Below are 12,272 nucleotides of genomic sequence, written 5' to 3'. Positions count from 1 at the left end.
TGCACTGTTGGATTCCAAAGATATAGGTTATTTTGAGGTAATCACAAAAACAAAATTATATATATGTATGTATGTATATATATATATATATATATATATATATATATATATATATATATATATATATATATATATATATATATATATATATATATATATATATATATATATATATATATATATATATATATATATACAGTACAGTCCAAATGTTTGGAACCACTAAGATTTGTAATGTTTTTAAAAGAAGTTTCGTCTGCTCACCAAGGCTACATTTATTTAATTAAAAATACAGTAAAAAAACAGTAATATTGTGAAATATTATTACAATTTAAAATAACTGTGTACTATTTAAATATATTTGACAAAGTAATTTATTCCTGTGATGCAAAGCTGAATTTTCAGCATCATTACTCCAGTCTTCAGTGTCACATGATCATTCAGAAATCATTCTAATATGCTGATTTGCTGCTCAAGAAACATTTATGATTATTTTCAATGTTGAAAACAATTGTGTACTTTTTTTTCAGGATTCCTTGATGAATAGAAAGTTCAAAAGAACAGCATTTATCTGAAATACAAAGCTTCTGCAGCATTATACACTACCGTTCAAAAGTTTGTGGTCAGTAAGAATTTTTATTTTTATTTTTTTGAAAAGAAATTAAAGAAATGAATACTTTTATTCAGCAAGGATGCATTAAATCGATCAAAAGTGGCAGTAAAGACATTTATAATGTTACAAAAGATTAGATTTCAGATAAACACTGTTCTTTTGAACTTTCTATTCATCAAATAATCCTGAAAAAAATATTGTACACAAATATTTTGTACATCTGTATACATTAAATGTTTCTTGAGCAGCAAATCAGCACATTAGAATGATTTCTAAAGGATCATGTGACACTGAAGACTGGAGTAATGATGCTGAAAATTCAGCTTTGCATCACAGGAATAAATTACTTTGTCAAATATATTTAAATAGTACACAGTTATTTTAAATTGTAATAATATTTCACAATATTACTGTTTTTTTACTGTATTTTTAATTAAATAAATGTAGCCTTGGTGAGCAGACGAAACTTCTTTTAAAAACATTACTATATATATATATGTGTGTGTGTGTGTGTGTGTGTTTGTGTGTGTGTATATGTTTTTTTACAGTCTATGGTATAGACCAATTTGTCACAGTCACTGCTTGGTGTATGAGGTCCCTGCGGAACAAAAGTGGGCGTTTCTGTATTTGTGGGTGTTTTCAAACTGGTGGGTGTTTATAAATCATGCAATGAAAATGATCCCCCTCACCCGACCCCACCCCTAAACCCTAGCCACAGTCTGACGTCGGCAAATGAGGTAACACTCTCAAAAACGCCCCTCTGTTTATGGCCTCGCCCACTGATGTGGTAACTCCGTAACTACTGTCCTGCGGAGACCTTTTACAGTGACTGGACTGATTAAACCTGCAATGATTAATCTACTATTAAAGTGTGAATTGATGTAAACAGTACGTCTACATGATATTCATATACACAGTTCATAGGGTACATACATAGCCTACATGCATTTTTATTTCATAAATCTGATTTTTTCTTTTATTTGCGTGTTTATATCTCTTAGTTCGGACTTTATAATTCGCAATTGTGAGTTTATATCACAATTCTAAGGGAAATAGACAGAATAACGAGTATATCTCACAATTCTGTTTGTCATTCTAAGAAATGTGAGATATAAACTCGGATTTGCGAGGGGGAAAAAAGTCAGAATTGTGAGATATAAAACTCGAAATTAACTTTTTACTGCAGTAGGATACTGTTATTTTCTGCAAAGGTAGGCCCACGAAAATGTCATCGCTGTTTGCAAACACATAATGGTCTTATTTATTGCTTATTTGTTGTGTATAATATATTTAATTACTATTGCAAGTGACCAGACAAGAACAAAGCAAAGTTTCAGATATAAATGTTTTAATAAAAACCGTTGTAGGCAAATACAAACATTCAGACATTAATTCCCTGGAGTAACAGTCAGGTGATGAAAGGCTGACGTGAGACCACTCGATATCTTGAAAAGGATGAAGATGAAGCCAATAAAAAAGATGAAACCGATAATGACGGCAGCAATGTTCATACGGCGAGCTCTACTGCCGTAAGATCGTGCGTTTGCGTAGTTTCCAAGCAATCTGCTGTCCCTGGCCTGACACAAATAAAAAGAAAAAATATGATAAGCTTGAGGTATTTGTGAAGCAGCAAAATGATTACATAATGAAATATATTTATTGATTACCTTCACTGAGTTGTACAATGCTCCAAACCCAAGGCAGCAATGGTTACAGAAGTGAAGGTTGAATGTGGAAAAAAGGATATCATCATTCAGTGTTTGATCAGGCATGGGCAGGATCACCGGCTGGGCATTGTAGATGCATTTGTCCTGCATCAGGATCCCGCCATTTGATGGGTACGCCTGCATTGTCATGTCAATTCAAGAAGTTGAAGCTGTTCTCAGTGATGTCTGTAAGTGTTCAGTTCATTTTATAGAGAGCTCCAGCTGGTATGTGTGCGTCATTTGCTATATGTTCATGAACATTGGGCGGAGTTAAAGTGAAGTTCTCCCGAATTTTTTATTTTTTTGTGTGTTTGTGTGTGACGCTTTCATTTTTTTGATGCTATCTCTATGAAAAAATCTAAATGTTTTCGACACGGACACATCAGGGTATGTGTGCGTCATTTGCTATATGTTCATGAACATTGGGCGAAGTTCTCCCGAATTTATTTATTTATTTATTTGTGTGTGTATGTGTTTGTGTGTGACGCTTTCATTTTTTGGATGAACTATCTCTATGAAAAAAACTACTAAATGTTTTCGACACGGACACACCAGGGTCATATAACCACCATAGACAATGAGGTGGAAAAGCGTTTGTGTTGTTAAGATGAGTGCCTATGACTTTGAGAGGCTTGTGTAGCCTATTCCATGCGGTATACCTTATAACTTCTACTTGTTTTTGAGTTTGTTTTTTTCACAAAAAAACATTACAGTCTGTAGAAGTTCTTTGGGAAAATACAGGTATACTGTATACAGGCTATGCAATATTTTAAATAAAGAATTTAATATCTTGTAATTGTGTCTGTCAGTAGTACTTACGTAGGATAAAATAAAAATGAATTTATATAAAAATTATTAAATAATTTACATTTAGTTCACACGAATGAATTACAACAGTGTACCTGTAACTTGCTTAGTGTATTAGTGTATGTTTAGGTTAATTTTTTTTGAGTGTGTTTTTACATATCTGCATGTTGAACATGTGACATGAACATGCGTGACTACTTTTTTTTTCTTTTTGCATAAAGAAACAAGAACAATTAGGCAGTGCGGAAGCTTAAGAAAATACAGTGGAACAGAGCACAACAAAAATAAAAGCAAAACGAAAAAGAGGAAGGAAAGAAAAAAGAAAGCGAAAGAGAGAAATTACACATCAGGGTCTTGTTTAAATTTCCTCAATAAACCACTCTGTTTCAGGGGCGCGTTTCCCGAAAGCGTCGTTACCCAATTATGGTTTCAAGTTCCGTCGATAGCAGCATAGTTCAACGAGTCTGTGTTCACGAAAACATAGTCCCTACGAACATTCCCAAACTGGGATGCGTTTCCCGAAAGCATCGTTAGCAGACTATGGTCGCAAGTTCCGTCGTTATCAGCCAATTTTAACATGTCGGTGTCTCCCGAAAACATATACTAGTTCCAAAACGAACATTCCCAAACTGCATCGCAAACTTGTGTGGTTGGTACAGCTCTCGACATGTGGTTAGAATCATAGTTCCTCGTTTGCATGACATGTGGACTTAATAAATCCTTATCCTAAGCAAAATAAGCAAGCTGACATGCAAGCAAGAAACTATATGCTAGTAACCACAGATCGAGAGCTATCGTTCCTTCCAAACACACACACACACACACACACACACACAACTTTACGATGCTGTTTGGGAACGTATGATGTTTTCGGGAACACAGACTCGTTGAACCATGCTGCGAATGACGGAACTTGCGACCATATTTGGCTAACGATGCTTACGGGAAATACAACCCTGAATCAAAACAGTCATGATCCCACAACATGCACCGACATGCTAAACACGCACGCACTGAAAAATGAAGACAAGACAAAACAAGTTTACAATTCTTTGACAAAGATAATTCTTTGTTGTCACCGTTTATCTTTATCGTGCTCAACCATTTAATACATTTGGGTTGAGATTACATGAATGATTTTTGCATTAAATAGCATAGAAACTACAGGATTTTCCACACTGTTAGACATTTTAAAAAGGTATTTTACAGTAGCTATAACCATATTTCAGTTCTACATAACTACCGTTCTGTAATTATGTAATACAATGCAATGACTGTAAAAAAGGAATTGTAGCCTATAAATTAAGGCAATGTCTCGCAACACTGATGGGAATTTTGCAGTTCTTAGGAACAACTTGTATAATAAAGGCTGTCTGCTTCAGGCTACTTGATTCATTGTTTCCAGATTTTTTCCAGCTGTGGTGGCAGCTGCAGTGACCTTGGACACCATGCCCCTTTCCCCCTGGTTGTTAAACCTCCCCCACCCAAGAATCATTCGCACTCACACACAAAACCACCAACCATCTCTGTCAAAAGAAATTTCGGAAGATATTTGCAAAGATTTAAACTGCCACAGTAAGACAAGACTATAACCCTAATCTATGGGAAAATAAATAAATTAGGTTAGTGGACAATTCAGCAGCAAAAATTATTCTAGATAAATCATGAGTGCACAATAGTTTTATAAAAATATACATTTACTAAAAAAAAAAGAAAAAAAAGCAGCATTTAGGGGAACAAATAAAAGTTAAAATGTTCCACATTGCTCTTTGTATTGTTTTTCATTAATGTATTTCGTAACAAATATAGGCTAAGGCTTCTATAAAATGAAAAGACATTTCTTTTAAATGAATAGTGCAGCTTTTTAATAATTCAACATATTATAGAGAGGACAGAACAAGTCATGATCTTTATATTGCATAAAAGTATTATAATTTAAGGCTCCAATGGAGTGGTGCAAGTTTGACATCAATGTATTACATCTAGGGTTGTCACGATACCATAAAAATGTCTTACGATACTATACCAGCTGAAGTATCACGATACCAAGTAGTATCGCGATACCATGCAGTATACAAAATGAACCAAACTTTCATAAAAAAACATGAAAACAGACCAGATTTTTCTCTGAATAGCCTACTTCATTAATGAGAATGAATAACAGGCTTTTATTACCAATCAAATGAATCATTGTAAACAAAATTCATCTTAGCACTGCACAGAAGCTGTATGAACTGACATTACGATGTAACATTTATGCATTTACACTTCAATTACAATTGCATAAATAATGTTATGATATTAATGTTTCAAATATAAAATTTGAATATAGAAATAAAAATGTTGGCGGAAAAAAATGATAGAATAGACCTACTTTTAGATGGGAGACTAAAGTCGCCAGTAGGTGGCAGCAAGTGTTAATGATCAAGTCAATGAATCATTCAACCGATTCGTTCAAGACGGCTGATTCATTCAGGAACGAAGCAAATGACTTTCTTAATGAATGGATTAGTGAGTCAGTGACTCGCCCAATTTGTTCAAAAACAGATTCATTTAGAAACGAAACAAAAACAGCGCTCTTGCTCGTGTCACGAACTATCAGGAGCATTTTTGCCAGCCTATCTTGAAATATCTAACCCTGACTGGAGAGCAGTAGGCTATGTAGCCTATATTAAAACATAATACATTTATAATAAAAAAAAAAAAAAAAAAATCACGATTGGTATGATTGATAAGAACCGAGAGCAAACCCGCTATAACTTATTGATGAATGGAATTGCATTTGTCTGAATCGTGTTTGTCGTGTTTCTAGAAACAAACTATTTAATCTTTTCCAGAAGTGGCCAAATGAGCAACGGAAAACTGCGAGAATTCAGTCTTATATAAAGATTTTATGATGTTAATTAAGTGAATTTCAGACCCTTCCTCCAGATTAAATGACAACAACAACGTGCAAGCGCAACTTTATCTCATTGCAAAATTAACTGAAGCATCAGGAAACAATAAGGCGCTAATTCTACAGAGCATTTACTACACAGGGCACAGCAGACAGTCAACGGCAGTCTCTTGTAATGTTTTTGCAGGCACGCATGTTCAATTGAAGTGTACCTGCCGCACATACAACATTCCTTACGGTACTGACGATACTACCGTTTGAAAAATACAATGGCATCGCCAGTATTTTGAAGCTTTAGTATCGCGATACTACCGTAGTACCGGTACACCGTGCAACCCTAATTACATCCCCCTTTTGTCTAGGGGTGGCAGGAGAGCAATATATAGAAATAAAAACTAATGAAAAATGTATCCCTTCGAAAAACAAGGCCAAAAATGAGAGGGAGTTGGTTTTGTCAGCACTCCCAGAACTCACACAAACACAGATTAACTCTGCAAGGTTTTATTCAAATTAAAGCCTCTTATAACAATTAAGAATAAGGCAAAACAATAGGGATAACTCAAATAAGTAATGATAAATAATGAGAAGACACATCTAGCTTCAGGAGGGGGCTCAAGCCAAAATAACAAAAGTAGCAAACTACCTGGGAGTAAGGGAATCTAAATAACCTGTCAAACAAAAACATCAATTAAACAAATCTTACCTGACTACCTTACTAACCAAAAACAGGGGTTAGTAAAAACAAAAGGCACCCACCTCCCTACTGTGTCTACAGGCAGTGATAATGGCGCAATTACACACTTAGCTGTCGCTATACAACACAACATTCAACAAAAGGTCTAGGAAGGCACACAGGCCATTCTCTCTCTGGTGAACAGCCAGTTCCCTCTGTGTTAATGCAAGCTCCTCTCCGCAACTCTAACGAGGAACAGGTGGCATCAATTAGGCTCCTGAAGAGGACAGGGAGGAACAAAGGAAAACAGGGAAAAACTACACTTCCCAGCAGGCTGTTGGGCATCAGGGAAACACAGTCACATACACATATATTCACAAAATTAACATCAATGAATGATATACGTCATGGGACGTAACAGTAGGCCAATAGCTTCACACTGGTTTTCACAGATGAACAATTTTTATGAATTTTGAAGCCTAAATGTAGTTGCCAGAAGTAAAAACCTAAAGGTATAGGCCACATTCCTGGAGGCCCATCAACACTGCACATTTTGCATGTCTCCTCAATCAAACACACCTGATTAAGGTTATCAGCTCATTAGTAGCGGCTCAAAGATCTAAAATGGGTGTGTCAGAGAAAGGAGACATGCAAAACGTGCAGTGTTGGTGGGCCTCCAGCAATGTGGTTGGGAACCACTGGTATAGGCTATAAACGAACTACACCAAGGTCTCACAACTTCAACATCACCATGCTTCTAAAAGCTCTTTCAGTTTTTATCTAAAACTATAAAGTTTGAGTCAAAGTAGTTTATAAGAGGACAACTGTAAGTATAACGAGGCTGTAAAAGTGAACTCGGCTTACTTGTTTGGCGTGATGACGTTTAATCTCCCCGACTGCCTCTGTAGTCTGATTTAGCCAATTGTTAGCAACCACCTTTTTCAAGAAACATAACAGCTTCAGAAAGTCACAGGTAGGTTAATACTGATGTATTTTATGTCATAGTCTATAAAACATGAAAGCGTTTTATACATTGAGCTTGTGTTTACTACAGACCTTATTTTAGCCATTTAAATAAAATCTCATTCAAAAAACCCATTGAATTCGGCACGATGGAACCGGAAGTGCTAAACTGCTAACTCGTTGGCCTACAAATTGATGTCTGCACCACTTTATATTCATGGACGTCACTTCCGCTATGCTCACCGCCATTTTTTGTGTCTGACATGGCAACGAACACAGCACATTCTGAATGAGACAATTTGAGGGAGAAAAAAAAAATCAATATTTGGAAAAAACATCTGTTAACGGTTGTGATCCTTATTTATTACCTCCAGCTGTGTTTTGTCTCTTAAAATCTGCGATGCATCTGCCCCAACTTACTTTTCTGAACATTTCTACATTTTCTAAAGCGCCCCTGAGAATAAGGTAGATATATCTTCTATATAATCCATCACCATACACCAGAAAAAGTATTACCAAATATCTATTTTAACAATCAATAAATAAATAATAAAATACCTAAATGCAAACAAGTCATTAGACAACATTACTTAGGCTACATATAAAGAAACAAAATGCATGTGCCATGGATAAATAAAATGAAATAGCCTCCACACGGACAATAAGGAATTGATTCAATGATTCAAACCATATTGTTGATGAAAATAATAGCAATACAATACAAGTGCTAGTTATTAAAAATAATGCATCAATGTTTTAAATATTAAATATTTTTAATATTACAGTAATAGTAAATAATCTTTATTATTACTGTTTGAAATAACATCATTGCTATTTTAGCTGCATGTGCTGAAGAGAGCACTTTGCTGGTTAATTAACTCAATGGAACACATCCTATATAAGATAATAATTCAGATATTTATACAAAATAAACATAATATTACAACTAATATTTGCACAAAATCATGCACAGATGAACTTGAACTTATGTAGTCAGAATGTTGCTCCTGTTGTGGATGCATTCTTCCCGTAACAACATGCTAAAACATGTCAACTAAGCCCAAAGAATTCACAACGTTTTATTACAATATCGTATACAGTTATAATGTTTTGTATATGACAAACCCAATCTTATTAATGTTTTGCATTTTTGTTTGAGCGCTCACACTGAAAGGGTTAGTTCACACAAAAATGAAAATTCTGTCATTTATTACTCGCCCTCATGTCGTTCCACACCCGTAACACCTTCATTAATCTTCGGAACACAAATTAAGATGTTTTAGTTGAAATCCGATGGCTCTGTGAGGCCTCCATAGGGAGCAATGACATTTCCTCTCTCAAGATCCATTAAGGTACTAAAAACATATTTAAATCAGTTCGTGTGAGTACAGTGGTTCAATATTAATATTATAAAGAAACGAGAATATGTTTGGTGCGCCAAAAAGACAAAATAATGACTTATTTAGTGATGGCCGATTTCAAAACACTGCTTCAGGAAGCATCAGATCATAAATGAATCAGTGTATTGAATCTGCTGTTCGGAGCGCCAAAGTCACGTGATTTCAGCCATTGGCAGTTTGACACGCGATCTGAATCATGATTCGACACGCTGATTCATTGATGCTCCGAAGCTTCATGAAGCAGTGTTTTGAAATCGGCCATCACTAAATAAGTTGTTATTTTGGTTTTTTGGTGCACCAAAAATATTCTTGTCGCTTTATAATATTAATATTGAACCACTGTACTCACATGATGTGAGTCACATGAACCGATTTAAATATGTTTTTAGTACCTTTATGGATCTTGAAAGAGGAAATGTCATTGCTCCCTATGGAGGCCTCACGGAGCCATCGGATTTCAACTAAAATATCTTAATTTGTGTTCCGAAGATTAACGAAGGACTTGAGGGTAAGTACTTAATGACATTATTTTCATTTTTGAGTGAACTAACCCTTGAAGCTAAAGATGATCATCGGCACAATGAAGCACTGCGGGTTATTTACCTCAACGAAACACATCCTATACCTGTGAGATTAATTAGATATTTATACTACATAAACTTAATATTACTGTCCCGATCCCAGTCTGTGTTCCCTGACTCGACTGTTGTTTGTGCACCTGATGTTTCCCTGCTGCTGTTCCCTTTGTCTGTTACCATGGACACTCATTGGACCACGCCCCCTTGTTAATTCTCATCTTGTTAAGCTTGTTTGTGCCTGTGTATAAATAGTTCCTGTGTCCTTTCATGATTTTTTTGTTTCCTGTTTCCTGATTATTCTTATTCACTCCCTGTTTTCTGGATTTGTCTGTCTGTCTGGTTCTGCTTTGTTGTTTGTTTGGACTGCCTTTCAGTGGATTTATGACCCTTTGCCTGTTTTTATGACCCTTTGCCTGTTTTTGACCTCAAGTGTGGATTATCCTTTCAATAAAACCTGCATTTAGATCCTCTATCTTCGTATCCCAGTGCAATCCGTAACAATTTTTTAACTTCTAGCTGCACAAAATGACTCGTTATGTGCTAATCAGAATGTGTAACTCCTGTTGTGGATGTGCTCTTCCTACAACAGCACCTTCAAATAGCAGCTAAACCCAGAGAATTCACAACATTTTATTACAATAGTGTTCCCATTATAATGTTATGTATATGACAGTCCCAGTAGTTATTTACATTGTGTATTGCTGTTTGGCTGCCAGTGGTCCCTTCTGATTGAAGCCAACCATTTATTCAAATGATCTAACTCCTTTTGGGATCGAACAAAGTCCCTTTCATGAAAAGTCTGTTCACTCGGTGGCCATATTTGCAACGCCTCTGGGCAGCTAATTCTGGCATCCAAGACCAAGTCCTATCTGTTTGAATGGGGGAATAAAATCTAAAAAAATGCTTGGCGAACTTACAATAAAATAACATTGATTTTGAATTTATGTGTCCCATAATTGTTGTTTCTTATGCTCAAATAGCATTAAAAGGCTTATTTTTCAGTCTAGACGAGCCAATGAGCATGTACAGTCCTAAGTGCGAGTCTCAGGTTTCTATGGGAACCGCTGCAGTGACGCAATGATTTTATCAATCAACAATCGTCTCTTTTACTTTAGAAGTCAGGAGGTATTCTGCCATATTGCGCATTGCAGTTTCTTCTTAACTAATAGGAGTGAACCATCTTTCTACATCTACAGTCTTTGGATCGAATAAAATTGTAGTTCGGTGTTTCTCTGACTACTGTTGTTACAGCAAACAGCATAACATATCGTGGGCATATTGTAACCATGTTGTGAACCTTCTGGGAGTGTTTCCACAGTTTTTTTTAGCCTTTTAACAGTTTTAAATTTCAGTTACAGTGCGTGTGAAGAACAATTCTGTTCTTGTGTTGTGTTGTGATCTAAAAGACATGTGGTAGCAAGTAACATGATACAGCGATAAACTCCAGCAAGATTTATGCAAACCATTTAGATAAACAAGATCGTATCTCTGCACATGATGTGCATAGTTGTGTCTTCAAAATGTCAAGCACAAACACACATCAGCTTAAGCATCAATTTGCCTTCTTTTTAGGGTTTTTCTTTCTTTCTGTTAATCAAGAACAATGGGGCACATGTGTGTGTGTTTTTTTTTTTTTTTTTAAATACAGAAACAATAATAGGCCTATGACCAAACAGGTCACTGTGATTTTGCCAAGTAAGACAATGTTCCTGGATCAACATCTTTGTTGATCCTGGAACAACATTCCAATCAACCAATACGATTTTAGGAACAAGTTTACTGTTTATGTCAAGTTTAGGCTTGCAACCAGGGTTAGGTGCTTCTACATCAATGTTATTCACCTATCTTTCCCCTCTGATTTTAGGGATAAATTATGGGTAGGATTAGGTTTAGGTGTAGGAATAGGGTTAAAGGAAAGTTTTTGATGAAAACATTCCAGGATTTTTATCCTTATAGTGGACTTCAATGGACACCAAACAGTTGAAGGTCAAAATTAGTTTCACTGCAGCTTCAAATTGTTCTACACGATCAAATTGTTCAACACGATACCAGATGAGAAATAAGGGTCTTATCTAGAGAAAACATCACTCATTTTCTGAAAAAAAAGAAAGAAAATTATATAATTTTTTTACCAGAAATGCTCACTTGAACTAGCTCTCTTCTTCTCCTCTATTTGAATTCCAGCAGTGTAGATGCTGCTAAATGTATTACTGCCCTCCACAGGTCAAAGTTTGAACTAATTTTTATATGCAATATGCTAGTTCAATAGTATATAGCAATTAGTTCAAACTTTGACCTATGGAGGGCAGTATTACACTTAGCAGTGTCTACACTGCTGGAATTCATATAGAGGAGAAGAAGAGAGCTAGTTCAAGATGAGCATTTCTGGTTAACTTATAGAATTTTCATTTTTTTTTTCAGAAAATGAGCGATGGTTTCACTAGATAAGACCCTTATTTCTCATCTGGTATCGTGTTGAACAATTTGAAGCTGCAGTGAAATTAATTTTAACCTTCAACTGTTTGGTGCCCATTGAAGTCCACTATAGGGAGAAAAATCCTGGAATGTTTTCATTAAAAACTTTAATTTCTTTTCGACTGAAGAAAGAAAGACATAAACATCTTGGATGACATGGG

At 35.5% G+C, this 12,272-nt stretch overlaps 1 protein-coding gene across 1 annotated transcript; it reads right to left on the bottom strand.

Annotated features, from left to right (window-relative positions):
- Positions 1–2,001: 2,001 nt before the first annotated feature.
- On the bottom strand, positions 2,002–2,469 carry ifitm1 (interferon induced transmembrane protein 1). The gene is made up of 2 exons (XM_067408207.1): positions 2,281–2,469; positions 2,002–2,190 (listed from the first exon to the last, which is right to left on the bottom strand). The coding sequence occupies exons 1-2, from the start codon at positions 2,467–2,469 to the stop codon at positions 2,002–2,004; spliced, it is 378 nt and encodes a 125-aa protein (XP_067264308.1).
- Positions 2,470–12,272: the final 9,803 nt, after the last annotated feature.

This window comes from Chanodichthys erythropterus, chromosome 13 (genome assembly GCF_024489055.1).
Source record: "Chanodichthys erythropterus isolate Z2021 chromosome 13, ASM2448905v1, whole genome shotgun sequence".
Lineage (NCBI taxonomy): Eukaryota > Metazoa > Chordata > Actinopteri > Cypriniformes > Xenocyprididae > Chanodichthys > Chanodichthys erythropterus.
Note: the sequence above shows the minus strand (reverse complement) of the source record. Positions and strands in the feature narration are given on the sequence as shown.

What these genes read in the sequence shown, in the direction of transcription:
- ifitm1 (XM_067408207.1), bottom strand. Translation starts at nt 2,469, where the DNA reads ATGACAATGCAGGCGTACCCATCAAATGGCGGGATCCTGATGCAGGAC. An exon ending in CATTGTACAACTCAGTGAAG is followed by an intron (nt 2,191 to 2,280) that starts GTAATCAATAAA and finishes TATTTGTGTCAG; the next exon opens with GCCAGGGACAGCAGATTGCT.